The sequence below is a fragment of the Diceros bicornis genome, chromosome 17, assembly GCF_020826845.1.
Source record: "Diceros bicornis minor isolate mBicDic1 chromosome 17, mDicBic1.mat.cur, whole genome shotgun sequence".
Taxonomy (NCBI): Eukaryota; Metazoa; Chordata; class Mammalia; order Perissodactyla; family Rhinocerotidae; genus Diceros; species Diceros bicornis.
The window spans coordinates 17022292-17040980 of NC_080756.1; the positions used below are offsets into that span (position 1 = coordinate 17022292).

Consider the following 18689-nt stretch of genomic DNA (forward strand, 5'->3'; position numbering starts at 1 on the left):
GAGGGAGTATTGAGGAAGACCGAGAGAGAAGGAAATGCTAATTCAAGGAGAGGTATGGAGGAAGAGAACGTACAAAGAGAAATAATATGAGACACCTACATAGCATTTTCTTACGTGCCCTCCATTATTCCAAACACGTTACATGTCACATTATTTAATCCTCCAACAACCTTATGAAGTGGGCCCTATTATTATTCCCAACGGACAAATGAGGAAACTGAGGCACAGAGAGATTAGGTACACACCCAAGGTCCCACAGCTAGCCAGCAGTGGGGATCAGTTCAGGTCTCTGGCTCTGGTACGTGTTGCTAACCTTGCACTATTCTTCTCTCCAGAGAGGTGTAGGGCCCCAAAGCTATAACAGAGGTATGTTTGCTTTCTCCAGGGTGGTAGAGAGTTTGAATCTTGGCTCTACCACTTACAGCCATGTGACCTTAAGCCAGTCACTTAACCTCAGCCTCCTCATCTGTGAAATGGGCATCGTAATTCCTACTTCACAGGATTGATGTGAGGGTCCAATCAAGTGTCTAGCCCAGTTGTGGTGCTTAATGGTCACCTCTCAGCTTAGGAGTCCCCTCTTCCAGGAGTCCTCAGAGCATCATTCACCTTGGAAACTCAGCTTACCCTTCCCTGGAAAGTTCCTCTGAGTTTGCATAAGTACCTGCCCTGCCTCCTCTACCGTGTGGTAGAGGCCCTGAGCCAGGGCAGGACAAACCCCAGCAGCACGGAGGGAAGACTCCAACTGAGAGAGGGCCATGGGGCTTGGGACCTCAGAGTGATCATTCTCTAATCCCTCCTTTTCCTCTCTTTCTCTCTAGGACTTTTGGAGACCCTGTGGGCAGGCCAGGAAGGGCGGGCACGGAGCCTCCCAGGCCAGGGCAGTGGGCATGGGCGAGGGCTGTGGCTGAAGACCTCCCCCGCCCACTGCACACCCCCGGAGATTCAGCCTCCCACACCGCAGCTGCCATGGCCACCAATAAGGAGCGACTTTTTGCGGCTGGTGCCCTGGGGCCTGGATCTGGCTACCCAGGGGCTGGCTTCCCCTTCGCCTTCCCAGGGGCACTCAGGGGGTCTCCACCTTTCGAGATGCTGAGCCCTAGCTTCCGGGGCCTGGGCCAGCCTGACCTCCCCAAGGAGATGGCCTCTCTGTGTGAGTTTCAGGGACCTTGGGGGATGAGGGCAAGTGGAAACAGGAGGGCATGTGGAGGGTGAGGGATATAGAAAATTGGCACCCCAGTTAGGGTTTGAGCTAATGGAGCAGGTGACAGCGGTGGGGAGGAGGGGTTTGGAGGTGGAGCTGATGGAAGTATTTGCAAATGAGAGTTCTCCTGCTCAAATAGGATGGGAAAGGGGCATGCCTAACATTTAGGGGTCTAAAATTGCCTTCTGAATGAGTCAACCAACAGGGGAGAACACCTTGGTATGGGCAGCCAAGGGTGGGTCTGGTGAAGTCTGAGGCTGCTGCCTGCATGCAGTGAGGGGTGCAGGAGCCAGGCTGGGAAGTGGAGGAGTCTGGGAGGCCAATCAGCTGACTCTGTGATCAAGAGGTGAAATTGTTCTGAATTAGAGAGAGGCTGCAAAAAGAGGAAAGGAATCTAGTGTCAGGTGCCCAAAGATGTGTGGGGTCGGCAAACTCTCCTGTTGGTTCTGGGGGGTTGGTAACAGCTGCAAGGAGGTGGCTTCTGTACCATAAGTAATCCAGGGAGGTGGAGGGGGTGTTCCAGAAGCATCCTCTCCTCCAGCCATGTGGGTTCTTGACTCCTCCCCTCCCCCTAGGTCTGGCATAGTGCCCACATGCTGTGCAGATCCCTACTTGTCCCTCAGGCCTGCCCTCTTTGGGTTAAGCTCTTGAGTGCTGACAGCAGGCAAGCCTTAGGCCTCTCCTATTCCCCGTCGACCCCCTCTCCTCCCACTTGGTAGTTGTCCTTCCTGACCAGGCCATTAGAGGCATAGGTGCCCATGAGCAGGAGGGCTGGGATGCTGGGCTGTGGGCTGAAGGGTCAGCATGTGAGCTGCTGTAGTGAAGGCCTCACCTGGAAAGAAGGGGAGGTGATGGGAGGAGAGACAGAAAGAGGGCCGTTCCAGAGAGAAACAAAGATGGAGAAGACAAGACAGAAAGATAAAGACACATCCTTAAAGCTCCACAAGCTCAGAGAGAGAGGTGGGAGAGGAGGGGCCCTGCCTTCAGGAGGGGGCACTCGGAGGGTTGTGTGTATGTGTAGAGGGGTGACTAGATGGGGCTGGCAGCTCTACTGGAAAGAGTGTACTCATCTGGAGACAGCATGTGTGTGTGTGTGTGTGTGTGTGCGAAGACCATATGCAGTTGTGCATGTACAGCGTGTCCCTGAGACTCTGCTCACATTCAGAATTCCAGTGTGTGTAACAAAGAGTCAGTGTGAGGAGTGAGGTGGTATTTAATAGGGCTGCTGACGGTGTGTCTGGTGTTTGGTGGGGCCTGCCGGTGGCATGTCTGTAGTCCAACAGGGGTTATTTGGGTGGCATGCAGGTGAGCAAGAGAGCACAAAGCCCCCCTTTCTGGAAACCTCAGCTGGGCTTCCCCTACCTCATTTACACCCCATGAATCTGTCCCAGGGCCTCAGGAGGTGGGAGGGAACCACCCTCCCCACATGAATGCACTTCTTGCAGAGAACCATACAACCCAGTCCCTTGGGACTTCATTTTCCCTGTTCATGGGGAGAAAGGAGAAGGAGAATGGTAGTGGGGAAAGTGCTCAGAGCTAGTAGCCAGTCCCCAGTGAAGTTCTCCTTGTGCCCCTGTGCCCTGGACACATTGAGATCAAGGTCAGGGTTCAAAGTGAGATCAAGGTAGGGGAAGGGGTCAGACTGGGCTCTATCGCCAAAGGCTGCCCTGAAGGAGGAGGGCTGAAAGGAGAAATCCAAGGGAGGAGCCAGAACCAGGGCAGGTAGCTGGGGAGGGTGTGGCTGGCAGCAGGGGACAGGCCTGGGCAGAGAGGTGGCGGTGGGGTGGGGAGGAGGGGAAGGCTTGGGTCCAGACAGCTTGCTTGGGTCCAGAGTGGGGCATGCAGTGCCCAGTGGTAAATGAGAGGGAGGCAGAGGGGACAGTAGGGGATCCTGGAGTCTGGGAAACCTCCCACAGTGGGAGAACAGCTGAAGGGTGACTGAGTGTAGGCTCTCATTTCTCTGACCTGTGTCCCTTTTCAGCTGGGGCCATCTAATGGAGAGAGAGTGGAGGCCTAAGTCTGATGCCAAAGCCACACTCACTTTGAATCTGTGTCTGTCTCTTCATCTTCTCTCTCTTAGTCTGTGGGAGGAGGGTGGTCCATCAAGGAGTCTGGAACTTCTCCTGGGGGCTGGCTCGTGGATCCTCCTGCTGGCTCCCTAGCACCTTGGAGGCATCTTTGTTGAGAAGGGAAGTCTTGCTCCAGCTCTTGGGGTTCTCCAGGGGGCTGAGTGGGAAAGGCAGGTATCTCAGAGCCATGTGGTGGAGGAGGGGAGAAGGAAGGGGAGCATGTGCTGCCGAGGCAAGCACAGGCCTGTGTGCATGGGAAAGCAGAGGGGTGTGCTGTGTGTGTGCGCATGCATGTGTGCATGCTCATACGTGCATGAAACCTTGGTGGCTGTGTCCCTGTGTATCTCTGTGTTTGTGAACACTGGTGTGTTGTATGTTTGCTTTATCAAGACTACAGGGAACAGAGTGTGATGGGAGGGAAGGGAAGCCTTGCCCTCCTCCTCCTCTTGAGATACCTGTGGTCCTGAGGACCTGGCCCAGTTTGTCCTTTGAACTTGGTGACAGTGTCCCTGGGGCAAGGATCCCAGACTGCACCACACTAAGTCACATGGAAAAACTGAGGGCAGGCTGAAAGGCATAGGAAGAAAAAGAGTTCTACTTAAAAGAAGGTGAAAAAGAGAGACTCAGAGACCTAAACAAGATGAGAGAACTACCTTGGCCAAAAGGCGCAGACACAAAAGGAGCCTAGCCGCTGGGAGAGGCAAGAAGAAGCTGGCGGGTAAGGGTGGCGAGCAGGCGGCAGCGAGGCCTCCTCCAGGAAAAAACCCCAGCCCGCTGCCTCCTTCCCCTCCCCTCCCCAGTCTCTCCTGCTTAGGCTCGGGCTCCAGCTCCAGGCCGACACAAACGGGGCTTTGATTGCAACAGGAAACCTCTCCGGCGGGGGGAGCCGGGCAAGCCGCCGCCGCTGGGGCCCAGGCTGCGCCCCCCTCTTCTGGCCCCCTACCCGGTCCCAGCCCCCATCCTGCCCAGCGCTCCTCACATCCCTGCTTTGGGCCCCGGCCCTCATTCACACCTCCCTATTCCCCCCCCCCACTTCTGCTGCCCCCTCCTCCAGAGACCCCTCCCACTGCCCTTCAGGTGGGACTCCCAAGTAGGGACTTACCCTGGGGTGGGGCCTTATTTGCTTTGAAATGCCCCCTCTTCAGTTTTTTGAGGGAAGGTTTTGGAAGAAAAGGAGAATTTAGCATGAGGAATTCAGACCCAGTCATCCTCAAGCCCCATCCAGAAGGTGGCAGGACAGGGAAAGAAGCGGTGCCTAAGGAGTTAGCTGTCCTTCCCACCACAGTCCCTTGTTGGCCAGACTCATCTTTGCCAGGGTGGTAGAGGCTCTGAGGGGTGACCATGGAAGACTGAGCGCTAATGGCCTCGTTAGTGGGGGAGGGGTACACTTCTCTTTGCCTCTGGGGCTGTGCCTTTGCGGGGATCTAGCTGGGAGGGGTGCGCGGTGGTGGTGGAGACCATAGGGAAGGGGGTGAGTCAGGCAGCTGCCCCCCCCTCATACTCCCACCAGGCTGGTGGAGAACATCTGGTTCCCATGAAATGCTAGAAGGCTAATGGGTCTAATTGCTGCAATAAGGGCTGGGGGGACTTTGGGGGAAAAGAGGGGGCACTAGATTCCCCCATCCTCTTACCTTCTCCTCAAGACTGTACTAAGACTGTCTAGAATGGGGGGTTGGGGTTGATGGGAAGGGTGGGCCTGACACCCTAATGCCTGGTCCCTTCTAAGGCTTCTCTCCCTGCAGTGCCTGAGAAGCACACACAGATGGGGTGATGAGGAGTGGGGTGCATCTGGTGAAGAGAAAGGGGGGCTATTGAGGACTCATGACTTCCTGGAGCCCTCCCCCCACTCCTCCTGTGCCCCACTCCCAACCCCCCTCCCTGTGGTCTGGCCACTTCTGGTTCTAATTACCAACCAGGCAGGCCTGACTTAATTGGGACCTTTCAGATTTCGGAGGGGGAAGGGTGGGGGGGACTGACAGCCTGGAGTTGACTAATCAGGGCTCTTTCTCCCTTGTTTTGGGGGTACTCCCCATTTTGCACTTAATTGATTTTTTGCCACTGGCCAGATTCTGATTCAGAAATGTCACCCTCTTTTTGGAGCAGGGGAGATGGCTGGATTCAGAAATGGGGTATGTGGGGTTTGGGGAAAGAGCAGGGAGCTCATGCTGGGTTGGAAGGAGCACTGCATTCCCTCTTCATCCCTGCTTCAAGCCCCCCAGTCAGCCCTGCCACCCCGCGCCCCCCAATCCACAAACCAAGCCCTCCTTCCAGCCCTGCCCCGCCCCCCCCCCCCGCAGTCCCCGGCAGCCACCCGGCCCCTCCTCCGCGCCTACTCTGGCACCCCTTCCTGCTCTTTATTCTTCCAAACTGGCGCCCCACTCCTGCAGCACCCCAGTGCGCCCCCCACCCGGTACAACAGATTCTTAGAAAAGCGCGCCCCGCCCTGGCCCGGCCGCAGCCGCCAGGCGGGGGAAGGGGCCGGGCCAGGCGGCGCTCCCGCTCCCCCGGCGCTCCCCGTGTGAGCGGCGCTGACAGAGCCGGCTGGGCCAGCCCGCCGGGCGGCCGGGCCGGCGGCGGGCGGGGCGCGGGGGAGGGGGCGGTTTCCGGGAGTCGCCGCCGCTGGCGCTGTCCCGGGGCCAGGGTCCCCGAGTCGGCCCGGCCCGGCGAGGGCAAACTCTTGACGTGGCCAAGCCCCCACCCCCCTCAGCCCCGTCTCTGCCGGGCGAGGGCGCTCGGTGCCCGGAAGGGGCAACCGAGGGAACAGAGAGGCGGCCCTGAAGATCTGCAGGGCACCGAGTGTGGCACTGAAGGGGAGAGGGGGCGGTTGTTGCCAGTGGTGGGGAGACAATGCTCTGAGAACAGCTAATGAGCGGACTCGCAGTTATTGCCGAGAGGGGCTCTTGGCACTTTGGGGCAGTTGGCACGGTAGCAATTCGGGGGGAGAGGAGTTGGCACTCAGGAGGGCCCTTTCGGCAGAGGCGCAGTTGGCAGGGGCGGGCAGTTTGAGATGGTAGTTTGGGGCTCTAAAAGTGAAGTGAGGTTGGAGGAAGGGTCCTTGAGAGAGGCAGTGGAGGCGCTTAGGGAGTGTCAGTCGCGGGATGGGGCTTCGGGGACTTGGAGGCAGGCGGCCCGGGACGCGGCGGAGGGAGGACAGCTCGGGCTAGGAAGGGTAGACTCCAGGCTGCGCTGGAGGGGGCGGGGGGGACTCCGCTGCGGCGCTGGCGACGGCCTGGGCGGGGTGGGGCGGGGCCGGGTCAGGAGGAGGTGAGCGCGCCCGGCCACCCGCCCCGAGGGGGGTTCCCGCAGAGTTCACGGCGGGAGCGCGCTCCGGCCCTTCGGCCGGGGGTGGGGAGGACGGGAAGGAAGGAGGAGGCCGCGCGCGCCGAGCCGCAGGAATGTACTGTTCGGCCCCGAAGCGCGCGCGCGGAGGGAGAGGGAGGAGCCAGGCCTGGGAATGAGGGGGTGGAGGTAGTGCAGGTCCCCGGGCTCCGGAGAACTGCTGCGCGCAGGGAACCTCCATGTTCCCCTCTTCCCAGTCATCCTTGACGCCCCTGCCTGTATTGACTTGTGTGGAAAAGAGAGTGTTGCGGGGGAGGGGGAAAACGCGAAAGGAAATGCGTGTGCTTGGTTCCTCCACTCCTTCCCCCATCCCCGACCAGGGCACGCGCCTAAGTGCAAATGCGTGCAAAACCTTCGGGCTGTGGAGAGAGAATGCAAGCATTTTCCCGAGCCAGGTGTGCTTGCACAAACGTGTGTGCGTCTGTGATTTTATGTGCGTGCAGACATGCATGTGCACTACTGCATATTTGCAAATGCGTGGTGCCTGCCAAGATAAATGCATGCACGGATGTGTGTCTAAGCAAGCGCGCGCGCCGCGGTGCGAGTGTGTGTGTGTGTGTGTGTGTGTGTGTGTGTGTGTATGTGTGCGCTCCACTCCCGGCTTTGCTCATCTTGGTGCCCGGCCCCCTTCGCTCTCCAAGCCCCACCCCCCACCCCTCCGGGCTTCGCTTTTACAAAAGGTCTCCCCAGTGCTAGCCGCCGAGGCGCCCACAGTGAGCCAGACCGCGGCTGAAGCTGCAGCCCCGGCTCTGCGCCCCGCCCAGTCCTTTCCCCTGCTGGGGATCCCCCTCTTCCCCGCCCACCCTTTACCCCCCATGCAGCCCGGCGCCCTATGCTAGCCCTCCCCCTCCCCCCCTCCAGGAGCGGGGCGCCGCCGGGGGAGGAGGGGGAATCGGCTGCGGGTCCTTGGTGTTCTTAGCACCCAGCTTCCCTCCAAGCCGGGTCGCGATGTACGACTGCATGGAAACGTTTGCCCCGGGTCCGCGACGGCTGTACGGGGCGGCCGGGCCCGGGGCCGGCTTGCTGCGCAGAGCCACGGGCAGCTCCTGTTTCGCCGGACTCGAGTCTTTTGCCTGGCCGCAACCCGCTAGTCTGCAATGTAGGTACCCGAGCCCGGGACTGGGGTGTGGGGTGCGGGAGAGGCAGCGGCTCACTCTTTCCGTGTGTAAAAGGTGGGAATGGGGTGCAAGCGGAGACTCTGACCCTTTCTATGTGAGGGGCGGGTGTGTAGGAAAGAGAGGTACTGGCCCTTTAAACGTGGGGGCCTCAGCGACTCCTTTGGGTGTGTGCAGTAGTGTTTGGAGTGTGTGTGGTTTTTATGGTGGGTGTTTAGCTAGGGCCTGTGGTTGATGCCGCTCCAGAGTTCCTGGGGATAGGGAGAGACCGAGGTGTGTGGGTAGTTTGTGCCCGCAGGTCCGTGGCCCCGAAGGGATATGGCACCCAGGACCGTGGGTGGCGTTTGTAAAGTCCATGTGAGAAGTTGAGTGTAAAAAAAATGATTTGCAGAGCGTGTGAATCCCTGGAGTGTGCAGTGCCTTGCCCAGGGCGGTGTGGGTGTGAGTACAGGGGTCTCTCCACGCAGTGTCGCCCTCCGGCAGCATTGGCAGGTCCGCATGGCCCTGTGTGGGGATGTTTGTGGCGTGAGGCCGGGAGGGCGTGTGCCCCTGCGTGGCTGCGGGGGCGGTTTTGGAAAGTGCTGTGTTCGAGCGTGCATCCTGTGTGTTCTCTGTGCAGGGTGGAAGAGGTTGTGCACGCCACCGGGAGAAGGCTGGGCCCTGGTGCCCCCTCCCCCATTCTAAAAAGCAGTGTTTGCAAATGTGTATAGGGTTGTAGCAGAGAGATGACTTTTTCCTATGACTCCAACGCACACAACTTCAGTAGGAAGCGACAAGTTTAAAGCAAAGTCGGTGGATGGTGGGAGGTGGCCTGGAGGTGGCAGGGGCAGGGGGAGTACGACTACTGGTTCCCCAAATATCCATCTTCCCCTCTCTGTGAAATGGGAGATGCCAGGCCTGGGGCCCTGGAACCCCTTTCCAGAGCGGTAATAAAAAGCTGGGGACTGAGAGGCAGTAAAAATGAAGTCCAGATGAGAGGCAGCTTTGAAGCCTGGGCCGAAGTGCCTGGCGGGGGTGGGGTGTGGGGAGGGGCCGGGAGGAGAGCCTGGAACACTCCCCAAATTTACCCGGGGCCGAGACGGCGCTCTGAGCCGGGGTGCGGACGCCCCGGGACGAGGGTCTTGGGGCACTGAGAAGGGGCGAGCGGCGCGCGCTGGGGGAGTGCGCCCGCGGGGTCACTGAGCCCCGCCAACGCGCCTCGCTCCTTGGCACTCGGTAGCGCTGTTTACGAGTTCGCCCTTTTTTTTTTTTCGGTCTTTTGGTTCCAGGGCAGAGCTGCTCAGATTTAACAACTGGGAGAGTGGAAGAGGGAGGTGGCAAACAGGAGACCGTACTTTGGGGTGGAGTGGGGCAAGAATTAAAAGTGTGGCATTTTAAGGGCAGAGAAAGCGTGGAACTATTGCTTTGCACCAAATCCTTGTGAATTCTTAACCTTCCTCTCATTGCCCAATAGGATGGGGAATTGGGGTATGTTGGGAAGGGTGCTGAGGTGGAGAGAATCTCCCAGGAAGGGCTTTTGTGGAGGCAGGGCAGGGACCCTGTCCTTTTCCAGGCCCATGGAAGCCCCTTGCACTTGGCTGGCAGGACGCCCCTGCGTTTCAATTTGGACCAATAATTTTGGCCGCTGGGATTTTGGTGGGCATCAGGCCTGCTCCACACACTTTCAGAAAGTAGTTTAGACCTGTGTGTCTAAACTGGGGCAGGGAAGAGGTCCTTTGAGGGGAGGGCGGTGTGGTGTGTCTGTGCATGTTTGGCGGCTTCGGTGTCCTGGTGCTGTGTTGGCAGGCCCGGGTGTTTGTCTGGTAGCAGAGCTACTCGCTTGCAAATGTGAAGCGGAGCGCTCGGTGTTGTGTGTCAGCTTTATGACTTGTGCCTCCACCTCTACGGTGTGGCTGGAGGGAGTGTGCCTCTGTGCCCGCCTGTGTCTTCTTCTGGGTCAGGGTCTGGTTGGGGTATAGAGTGCATTGGTGACATGCCTGCTTCTGTGTCCCGTGTGTTGTTGACGTGAGAGTGTGTGTGTTTCTCCAAGGAGGTGTGTGTTCAAATTGTGAGTCCGGGCGTCTCAGCCCTGGGCCTCGCAGCTGGGAGCGTTTACAGCAGGTTATAAAGAGTTTGTTTGAAGCTCCGCTCAGCCTGGCCAGGAATTTCCTCAATTTCAGCAATTTGGGCTTTAAAAGGAGAAAAACCCAGAGCCCACCCCCTCCTCCCCAGCAGGGGCCCCTGCCTAGCCCAGGAGCAGCATCCCGATGGTGGGGTCTCGGCCCAGAGCTGAGAAGGGAATCTGAGCAGAGTTGACCCAATTAGCCGTTCTCGTCACCCCCAGATTGACCAGAGCCACTGGGCAGCACTTTGGGGTTCAGGGGCGGGGGTGTGCCAGAAGGTGCCGAGAAGGGGTGACAGCACCACTTAGACGGGAAAAGCTGCCCCTGGGCCTGCCTCCCCGGGGGCCCCCAGTCTTATAATTGGCTGGCACTGCCCCATGCCAGTCTGACCGCACCCAGGCCCTTTCGCAAGAGAGGAAATGAGGCAGCGCTCTGCGGGCAGGGAGGGCGTCAGCGCTGGAGTGAGCACCACCCCACTCGCTGGCCTGTGGGCTGAACATGTGCCCTCAGAGGACACCAGGAGGGGTCCTGAAAGGCATTCCAGCTCGCCCTGCTTCTCTCAGCACCAGCCCCTCCTGGAGTCTCCCGCCCCCAGCTCTGAATAGACTGCAGGCACCCTTCTTCCCTCCCCTCCTCTCTCTCCTTTTTCATTGGGGAATCTCACTCCAGCAGGATTCTTATGCTAATGAGTGTCTGTGTGTGTTGGGGGGTGGGGAGGGCTTCCCTCCTGTGGGGTGGGTGGAGCCACCCTGGGACCCGGGCATCCTGGGCATTCCTTCTACCCTTCTGGCAGCATGGGGCGGACCTCTGACCAAGTGGGCTGCAGCAGGTTAGAAGGAAGAAGGTGTTCTTGAGGTGGGTGCGTGGGACACTTCTTAGGCAGGGTCTTAGGGTCTCCTTGCATTAACCTGGGCCCTTCAGGTTTGAGCAACAGGTCCTACAGGTTGAATAACTTATAGATTTTTCCAGCCTCTGAAGATCAACCACACACCCAAAAAAGGTTTACTCAGCAGCTTCCTGAACAGAAGGTGTCCTCCCCACACACTCTGTGTGGCATGGGCTGAGACCCCTTTTGAGCTGCAATTGGTATTCACAGGGGACATTTAGGAGTTAAGACAGGCTCAAAGAGGGTCCAGAGAGAGCTCCCCTCCCCCATTAACCCTGTTTACCCACTGTCACCTGACTTCTCTGGTTTGCTACACCCCCAACAGCTTCTAGACCTGAGAATCTGAGCAAATACCTCAGTCTCCCCTTCCCCAACTCCTGTGACTCCTGGCCAGGCCACTTAGATCTAGTCAGGAGACCTGAGAGCCTTGGCTCCAGCATCCCCTGGCAGTGTGGCACTGGGCTGTCACTGCCTTCTCGTGGCCTCAGTTTCTTCAGGTGTAAAATAGCTGTTGCGTATCCTCTAACCTACTTTCCTGACACCTGTGTCCCGTTTCCTCCACTGTCTCTGTATGGTTTCTGGGGAAAAGGACATTGGTGGTTATTTGGGGCGTGATATGGGCAGATTACCTACCCTGTACTGCTTGAGAGAAGATGAGGTTCTGTTCTACCTACTGTGTATCCCAGCAGGTCATTTAGCTGGGTGCTGGCTATAGAGGGCCTGTCATTGCCTATTCACCCCCAGATCTATTGCCTCCTGAGGAGGAGGAGGAGGAAGATGGTGGGAGGTAGATTACCTGACAAAGATCTACCGATGTGACAGGGAGTGACTAGAGAGTTCAGAGCCATGGGCCATAAGCCCTCCACCCACCCACTGTACAGCTGGGGAAACTGAGGCCCAGAGAAGTTAACTTCCAGGATGGCCTTGGCCTGGAATTTGGAGAATTGAGCAGTGTCATGTAGGTCTCAGGCTGGCGCTATCATGGAGGGAGATGGCCAGACTATGGGAGGTGCAGTCATAGTGGTTGTTTAGGGGTTTCTGGAAGTATTTTCTCTGGGGCTGTACGTGGTGGTTGGGACTTAAATCCGTGTGGTGGTAACGGTGTTGTCAGCACTGAGCAGGAGAAAGAAGTGGGAATGGGTGTGTGTGTAATGAGGATGCCTGTATCTCCTCCCATGACCCTCCTATCACTGCTTCCCCCCCAGCGGTGGAGACGCAGAGCACTAGCTCAGAGGAGATGGTGCCCAGCTCGCCCTCACCCCCTCCACCTCCTCGTGTCTACAAGCCCTGCTTCGTGTGCAATGATAAGTCCTCTGGCTACCACTATGGGGTCAGCTCTTGTGAAGGCTGCAAGGTGTGTATGTGGTGGGCTCATTGGGCACCTGGAGTTAGCTGGGTGAGATCAGAGACCAGGGACCAGACCAGAGGGGTGGGACTGTGTGTGAGTGGGTATCTGTGGGGTGGGAGGGGCTGCTTTACACCTAGGTAGTTAATAGATTGGGTCAGCCTGCAAGGCCTGAGAGGCTGGTACTCCCAGCATCCTGCTTCACTGATGTTCTACCCACCCCCAACTCCAGGGCTTCTTCCGCCGCAGCATCCAGAAGAACATGGTGTACACATGTCACCGTGACAAAAACTGTATCATCAACAAAGTGACCCGGAATCGCTGCCAGTACTGCCGACTACAGAAGTGCTTTGAAGTGGGCATGTCCAAGGAAGGTAGGCCCCTAACCCTGGCATGGGCAGGAGCACTCCTGTCCTAGCCTGTGGTTGCCATCCTCTTCCCACTGGCCACCTCCACTTCCCTGACCTCTGAGATCTAGCCCACCCTAGGTGCTGCCTCCTCCCTGGCCAGTCATATTTGATTAGTTCCATTCACCCAGGAGGCCCCACGCCTTCCCATTCTCTCCTCTTCTGAAAGAGTGAATGGGGGTTACCTGTCTCACATTCTCCTGTTTCATGGGGAAGTGGGGGGGGGGCTTGCCAGTCCCCTCCCCTGCTCCCTGGACTGAGCCTGAGGTGGACCTGGGGTGCCCCCCCTCCCCTGCGCCATTGTGCTGCCAAGGCTATAAGTGGATATCCTGCCGCCTGCATATCCTGCCCCCCCTCCCCAGCTCCTGCAGGGTGACAGGAAGGGCAGGATGGAGCCGAATTGCCTGGAGAGGGAGCAGGGGCTACAAGCCCTGGGTGGGGCTGTGGAGAGCCAGCCTGGGAATGAGAGCTAATGTAGGAGCTAGGGAAACTGAGGTACTGACTAGGGTCCCAGGGAAGAGATGTTCATGATAAGGACTGAGCACATTAAATCAGGGTGAGAGGAGATATCCAGAGGGAGGTTCTGAGGGTCCCGCACCTCTCCTTGTGCCTCCACCCCCAAGCTGTGCGGAATGACCGGAACAAGAAGAAGAAAGAGGTGAAAGAAGAAGGGGCGCTTGACAGCTATGAGCTGAGCCCCCAGTTGGAAGAGCTCATCACCAAGGTCAGCAAAGCCCACCAAGAGACCTTCCCCTCGCTCTGCCAGCTGGGCAAGTACACCACGGTGAGAAGCGGGCAGGGCCCCAGTGAGGGCAGGGGACTGTTCATTTTGGGGAATGAGTAGGGGTTGTGTTGGAGGTCATGGTCTGGTGCAGGACAAGGATGAGGACAAGGAGGGCATCAGAATGCAGACGAGAGAGCTTGGGGTATTGGCAGAAAGAAGACAGCCTCCAGGGCGGGCCTGGGCTTGCATGTTAACGTGCCCTCCCTGCAGAACTCCAGTGCAGACCACCGGGTGCAGCTGGATCTGGGACTGTGGGACAAGTTCAGTGAGCTGGCCACCAAGTGCATCATCAAGATCGTGGAGTTTGCCAAGCGGCTGCCCGGCTTCACGGCGCTCAGCATTGCTGATCAGATCACTCTGCTCAAGGCTGCCTGCCTGGACATCCTGGTAAGTTAAGCCTTGTGGCCCGTCTTCCCCTACAGCCTGACCCTCATAAGAGACCAAGGAGTTGGTTCACACAAAGATTTCATTCTCTCTCCTTCCCACTCTAATCTGGGACTCCTCTGATCTCCTTAAGCCCAAGCTCTTTTTGTTTTAACCCCTGTCGCTAAGATCTGGTCTTAGACTTCTGGATGCCCTGCCTCCCTCTGACTTCTCTTCCCTCCCCAAGCTTCAGATCCTCCACCTCTGCCTTCCTCCCCCTGCCTCTTCAGGTGGCCCTCCTTTTGGACCTAACCTCCTTACTTTCCACATGTACCTCATTCCCTATTTTCCCCACCTCTAAGCGCCCCCCTCCCCAGAGACAGCACTAACCCTCCCCCTGCCCATCTGCAGATGCTGCGGATCTGCACAAGGTACACCCCAGAGCAGGACACTATGACCTTCTCCGACGGGCTGACCCTGAACCGGACCCAGATGCACAATGCCGGCTTCGGGCCCCTCACAGACCTCGTCTTTGCCTTTGCTGGGCAGCTCCTGCCACTGGAGATGGATGACACAGAGACGGGGCTGCTCAGTGCCATCTGCCTCATCTGTGGAGGTGCGGGGGCGCCCCCTAGCGTTTGCTTGAGCTCCTTTCCCACCACACCCCACACCTGATCTCTGACCAGGGGAGACCTTGGTCCTTCTCCCTGGGATTGTTGCCCCTGGCCCCATCCACAGACTTCCTAGGTCCAGTCCAGGCTCCCCTGCAGCCTGGAACATAGGACAAAAAGAGGGGCAGAGCCAGGGGGAGCTGAGGAGACCCCAGATACTGGTGCTGAGATGGAGGTCTGGGCAGGAGTGATTTACCCAGAGAAAGCCTCTTGCTGAAGGGGAGAAGGAACAGGGCTTGGAGTTGGGGAGATGGCCTGGGTGGGGCTCATGGGCAATAGGTAAAGGGCTGATGGGACAAAGTTTGGAGCTTAGAGGACAGGCACAGGGTCAGTTGGGGATCATCCACTTGTCACTGTCATCCCCATCTCTTCCTCTCACTCCACTGCACTTATCTCCATAGACCGCATGGACCTGGAGGAACCCGAAAAAGTGGACAAGCTGCAGGAGCCATTGCTGGAAGCCCTGAGGCTATATGCCCGGCGACGGCGGCCCACCCAGCCCTACATGTTCCCAAGGATGCTCATGAAGATCACCGACCTCCGGGGCATCAGCACCAAGGGTTAGTCACGAGTGAGCCTCCCCTCTCTCTTCCTGGAGCTGCTGGCCTCCCAGGTCAGGCAGAGACAAGAACAGAGTGGGTGAGAACCAGGCGGCCTACGCTGGAATCCTAGCTCTGCCACATGCTAGTGGGGAGACTTTGGGCAAATTCCTTTACTTTTTGTACCTTATTTTCCTCTTTGTATCCTGGGTTGTACTTACACCTACCTCGTAAGGCTATTGTGAGGACTAACCGAGTTAATACATAACGGGCTTAGAACTGCACTAAGTTAAACATTGAGTTCCTCAGTTGCAGGAGCCACATTTCAAGGGCTCAGTAGCCATCTGTGGCTGGTGACTACTCTGTTGGACAGAGTAGATTTCCATCATCGCAGAAAGTTCTATTGGACAGTGCTGGTTTAGAGAGATGCCTGGCAGATAGTAAGTGTTTGATAAATATTAGCTATTATTATAAATGTTATTAAGAACAGGCCTAGGAACAACCGGCAAGCTGTGGACATTACAGGGTGGGGTGCCTGGGGCGTGGGGCTGGAAGTTGGGCATGGTGTGATCTTTGAGAAGACAGCCTGAAAAAATGGGATAAATGGGCAGCAGGATTGGCAGAGTAGACAGGTAGAGGCTCCAGGCAGAGGAGTGGCCCTCAGGAACCCTGGAGTAGGGAGAGGGTGAGCTCAGACAGAGAGGTGGCAGGCCTGTGCTGGGAGCCCCCTGAGGGGAGTCATAGGGCAGTTGAGAAAGATTAGGGCCTCAAGGGGCATGTACCTCTGCCTCCTTGAACCTTTTTGCCCCTCTATTATAGGAGCGGAAAGAGCCATTACCTTGAAGATGGAGATTCCGGGCCCGATGCCTCCCCTGATCCGAGAGATGCTGGAGAACCCCGAAATGTTTGAGGACGACTCCTCGCAGCCTGGTCCCCACCCCAAGGCCTCTAGCGAGGATGAGCTTCCTGGGGGCCAGGGCAAAGGGGGCCGCAGCCCCCAACCTGACCAGGGCCCCTGACTTCCCCTGCCGTGGGGGTTGGGGCTCCAGGCAGCAGACTGACCATCTCCCAGACACCATCAGTGACTGGGGGAGGACCTGCTCTGCCCTCTCCCCACCCCTTCCAATGAGCTCCTTGTTTTTGCCAAAGTTTCCAGGGGTGCCTCTGTGTTCATCCCCTTCCTGCTCTAACCGGCTCCCTCTCTAGTCTCGGGGGCCTGCCCTGCTCCCACCAGTAGAGAGGGCAGAGGGGTGAGCCTGGGTTTGGACTCTGAAATCTCAGCACTGCCCCTTAGGCACCAGGGTCCGAGGCTCCCCAGGGCAGGAGGAATACCCTGCCATTCCACAGCCTCTTCCTCTGCCAGGTGCTTAGGCCTCTGGGAGCAAAAGGAACACTAGAGACCAAAAGGGGCGCATAGGGGGAGGGCTGAGCCCACCCTCTTACCCCTGCCCTTGGTGCCTAATGCTGCGGAATGCACCTGCTGGGTGCATGCTGCCCTCTGTGCCCCATCCTTGTGCCAGGTCAGGGTGGGGCACGCTGGGCCCTGTATTTCCGTGGTGGGCTAGAGGGTGAAAGGGACAGATGCAGGTCCATTCTTCACCTGTTTGCTTGGGCCCAGAGTTTACCTTGTGCCCTCCGTTACAAGCCCTCCCCCAGCCCTATTATGTGCCTTGGGCTCCCTCTGCCCCCCATCTCAGCCATCGGGGCAGGGACCCTCCTACACTACAGAGGGGCCAGGGGATCCCTCTCCCCCTAGTGCCTTTCCCTCTTGACCCCCAGAGCAGCTTGGCCCAGGGAGAGGGGGGTGGGTGCTGCTTAGCTGATCCTGCCCTGACCCAGAGGAAGCCTCTATTTATTTATTAGCTTTTGTTTACACCCTGGAATTGACCCCTTCCTCAGGAGTCTTGGGAGGGGGTACCCAGGGCCCCTGTGACCCCTCCCTTCTTCCTCCAATCCCCAGTTTGTATTTAGCTGCCAAATAAGATTCCCACTGGCTCCCCTCTTTCTCTAGGGGGGTCAGGGTGCTGTGCCCTCCTCTCTGTTTACATCTCCCCTCCACCCCGCTGTATCGCATATTGCTGAGTTTTCTATTTTTGCAAAATAAAGTGATGGAAACTCATGGGATGTGGCTCCCTCTAGGAGGTGGTAGGAGAAATGACCACCTGACCTGGAGAGGGACAGGGTGATGAGGGTGAGCTCCTAATCTACTGGCTTTTGCAGCTTTTTTAGAGGAACCAAGGAAATAGGATGCAATGTGCCTGGATGGGGTGGTGGGAGGGTGGGGGAAAGGGAGCCCACAGGGGCCCACCCTGAGGGTCTGGGCCTCCCCAGCCACCAGTGTGGGTTCTTCGATTGGACCCTATGGACCTCTGCAAAGGTGTGAAGGAGCCTCAGAGGTCTTTAAACTGTCCCCATCCCCAGATATGTATGAGTGCATGTCTGCCCTTCTCTCGGTGGGGGGGATCTTTGAAGTTTCATTTGGTACTCATGAGGGTCCCTGGCCCCAGAAGAAAAGAACCACAGCCTGCATCTAAGTTACAATGTTTCTGTTTTATACCAGCCCCTGGCTCCATGAGCTCTCCCACTTTCCATGACCCCACTATCACCTTATGAGTTACTCCCTCTGCCCTGTCTGACTCCACTCTTCACCCCATGACCTCCACTCGCCCTCCACGCTCCCACTGTTACCCCTTGCTCCTACATGCCCTTGGCCTCTACCGCTGCGTCCTGCAGTCTGTCTTCCGCTTGCCCTCTGTGACTCCCCCGTAGCCCACCTTCCTCCCTGGGACAGTGCCATGCCTACCTTGTGCCTGGCTTTCTTCACCAATGACCTGTGCATATGGGAGAGAGAGGTTGAGGATGTGGGAGTAGGGGAGGAGAAAAGTGGGGAAAAGCAGAAGAAGAAAGCGAAAGAAGCTCTAGAGGAAACCACAGGGCCTATGGGGAAGAGGGGTCGTTGCCATGGTAACCCCTGGTTGTGGGGGAAGGGTAAAATGTCCCACAGTCTGAGGCCAGCTGAAGCCCACAGGAGAAGGACCCTCTTCTCCCCAGTTGCTCCTCCCAGCAGTACGCTCCTACAATCCACCTGACATTGACTGAGCACCTGCCATGAGATGGGTGGTTGGCTAGGTGCTGTGGCTTCAGTCAGCCCCCGCTCTGCAGAGGTGACAGACGTGTGATCACAGACCTCACGTCTAGTTCCTTTGTGAAGCTCCCTGTGGTCAAGTGTGGGCCAGGGGCGAATATTTCCCACAACCCCTTCTCCCTACAGGTTCCATCCTTGCCCAGCCCCAGCTGCCATTCCTGCACCCTGCTTCTCCCAGTTCGCCTCCTCCAGGCCCTTCCCAGGCGCCACCACTGTCTTGGCTCCTTGGCCCCCCAATCTCATTCTCGGAGCCTGGGCCTGTGCTTCTCCCTCCAACTCCCCAGCTGTATGGACCTTGAATTTCTCAAAGCTGCTCCGCTTCTCACTCCCGTTACTTATCCACGGATTCTCTGCTCAAGCCCTTAGTATGTGCCAGGTTCTTCTCTAAGCGATTGATATGAAATATCTCATTTAATTCTCACAACAATCCTATGAGTTCCACTTGACAGATGAGAAAACAGCCACAGGAAGGGTAGGTAACTTACCTGAGGTCCCGCTAACAGTAAGTGATAGAGGCAGGATTTGAACTAGAGCATTTCAGCTCCAGATCCCGTGTAGTTGAGCGCCCACTATCATACAGTAGATTTTCAAAATGAACACTAGTCACTCATTTGCCTCTCTCTACAGTACTTTTTTTTTTATTTTTTATTTTTGAGGAAGAATGGCCCTGCGCTAACATCTGTTGCCAATATTCCTCTTTTTCTCTTTTTTTTTCCTCCCCAA

At 57.5% G+C, this 18689-nt stretch overlaps 2 protein-coding genes across 4 annotated transcripts in view; one reads left to right on the plus strand and one right to left on the minus strand.

Moving 5' to 3' along the window:
- The window catches only part of LOC131416037 (small proline-rich protein 2H), a 17849-nt gene extending 14407 nt beyond the window's left edge, over window positions 1–3442 (minus strand). Inside the window, exon 1 of the transcript XR_009222534.1 lies at window positions 3243–3442. The gene's annotated coding sequence lies outside the window, so the exon portion shown is untranslated. The remainder of the gene's footprint in view (window positions 1–3242) is intronic.
- RARG (retinoic acid receptor gamma) overlaps window positions 1–16940 on the plus strand; it is a 20381-nt gene extending 3441 nt beyond the window's left edge. For 2 of the 3 annotated variants that reach the window (XM_058558133.1, XM_058558132.1), the window contains 8 exons: window positions 819–1150; window positions 11918–12066; window positions 12290–12431; window positions 13088–13248; window positions 13459–13635; window positions 14023–14227; window positions 14684–14842; window positions 15641–16940. In XM_058558133.1, coding sequence (XP_058414116.1) covers window positions 967–1150; window positions 11918–12066; window positions 12290–12431; window positions 13088–13248; window positions 13459–13635; window positions 14023–14227; window positions 14684–14842; window positions 15641–15840 — 1377 coding nt within the window. In that variant the 5' untranslated portion in view covers window positions 819–966 and the 3' untranslated portion in view covers window positions 15841–16940. Of the gene's footprint in view, window positions 1–818; window positions 1151–7295; window positions 7709–11917; window positions 12067–12289; window positions 12432–13087; window positions 13249–13458; window positions 13636–14022; window positions 14228–14683; window positions 14843–15640 lie in introns of those variants that run through there. The other variant, XM_058558134.1, reaches the window with a different exon arrangement.
- Window positions 16941–18689: the final 1749 nt, after the last annotated feature.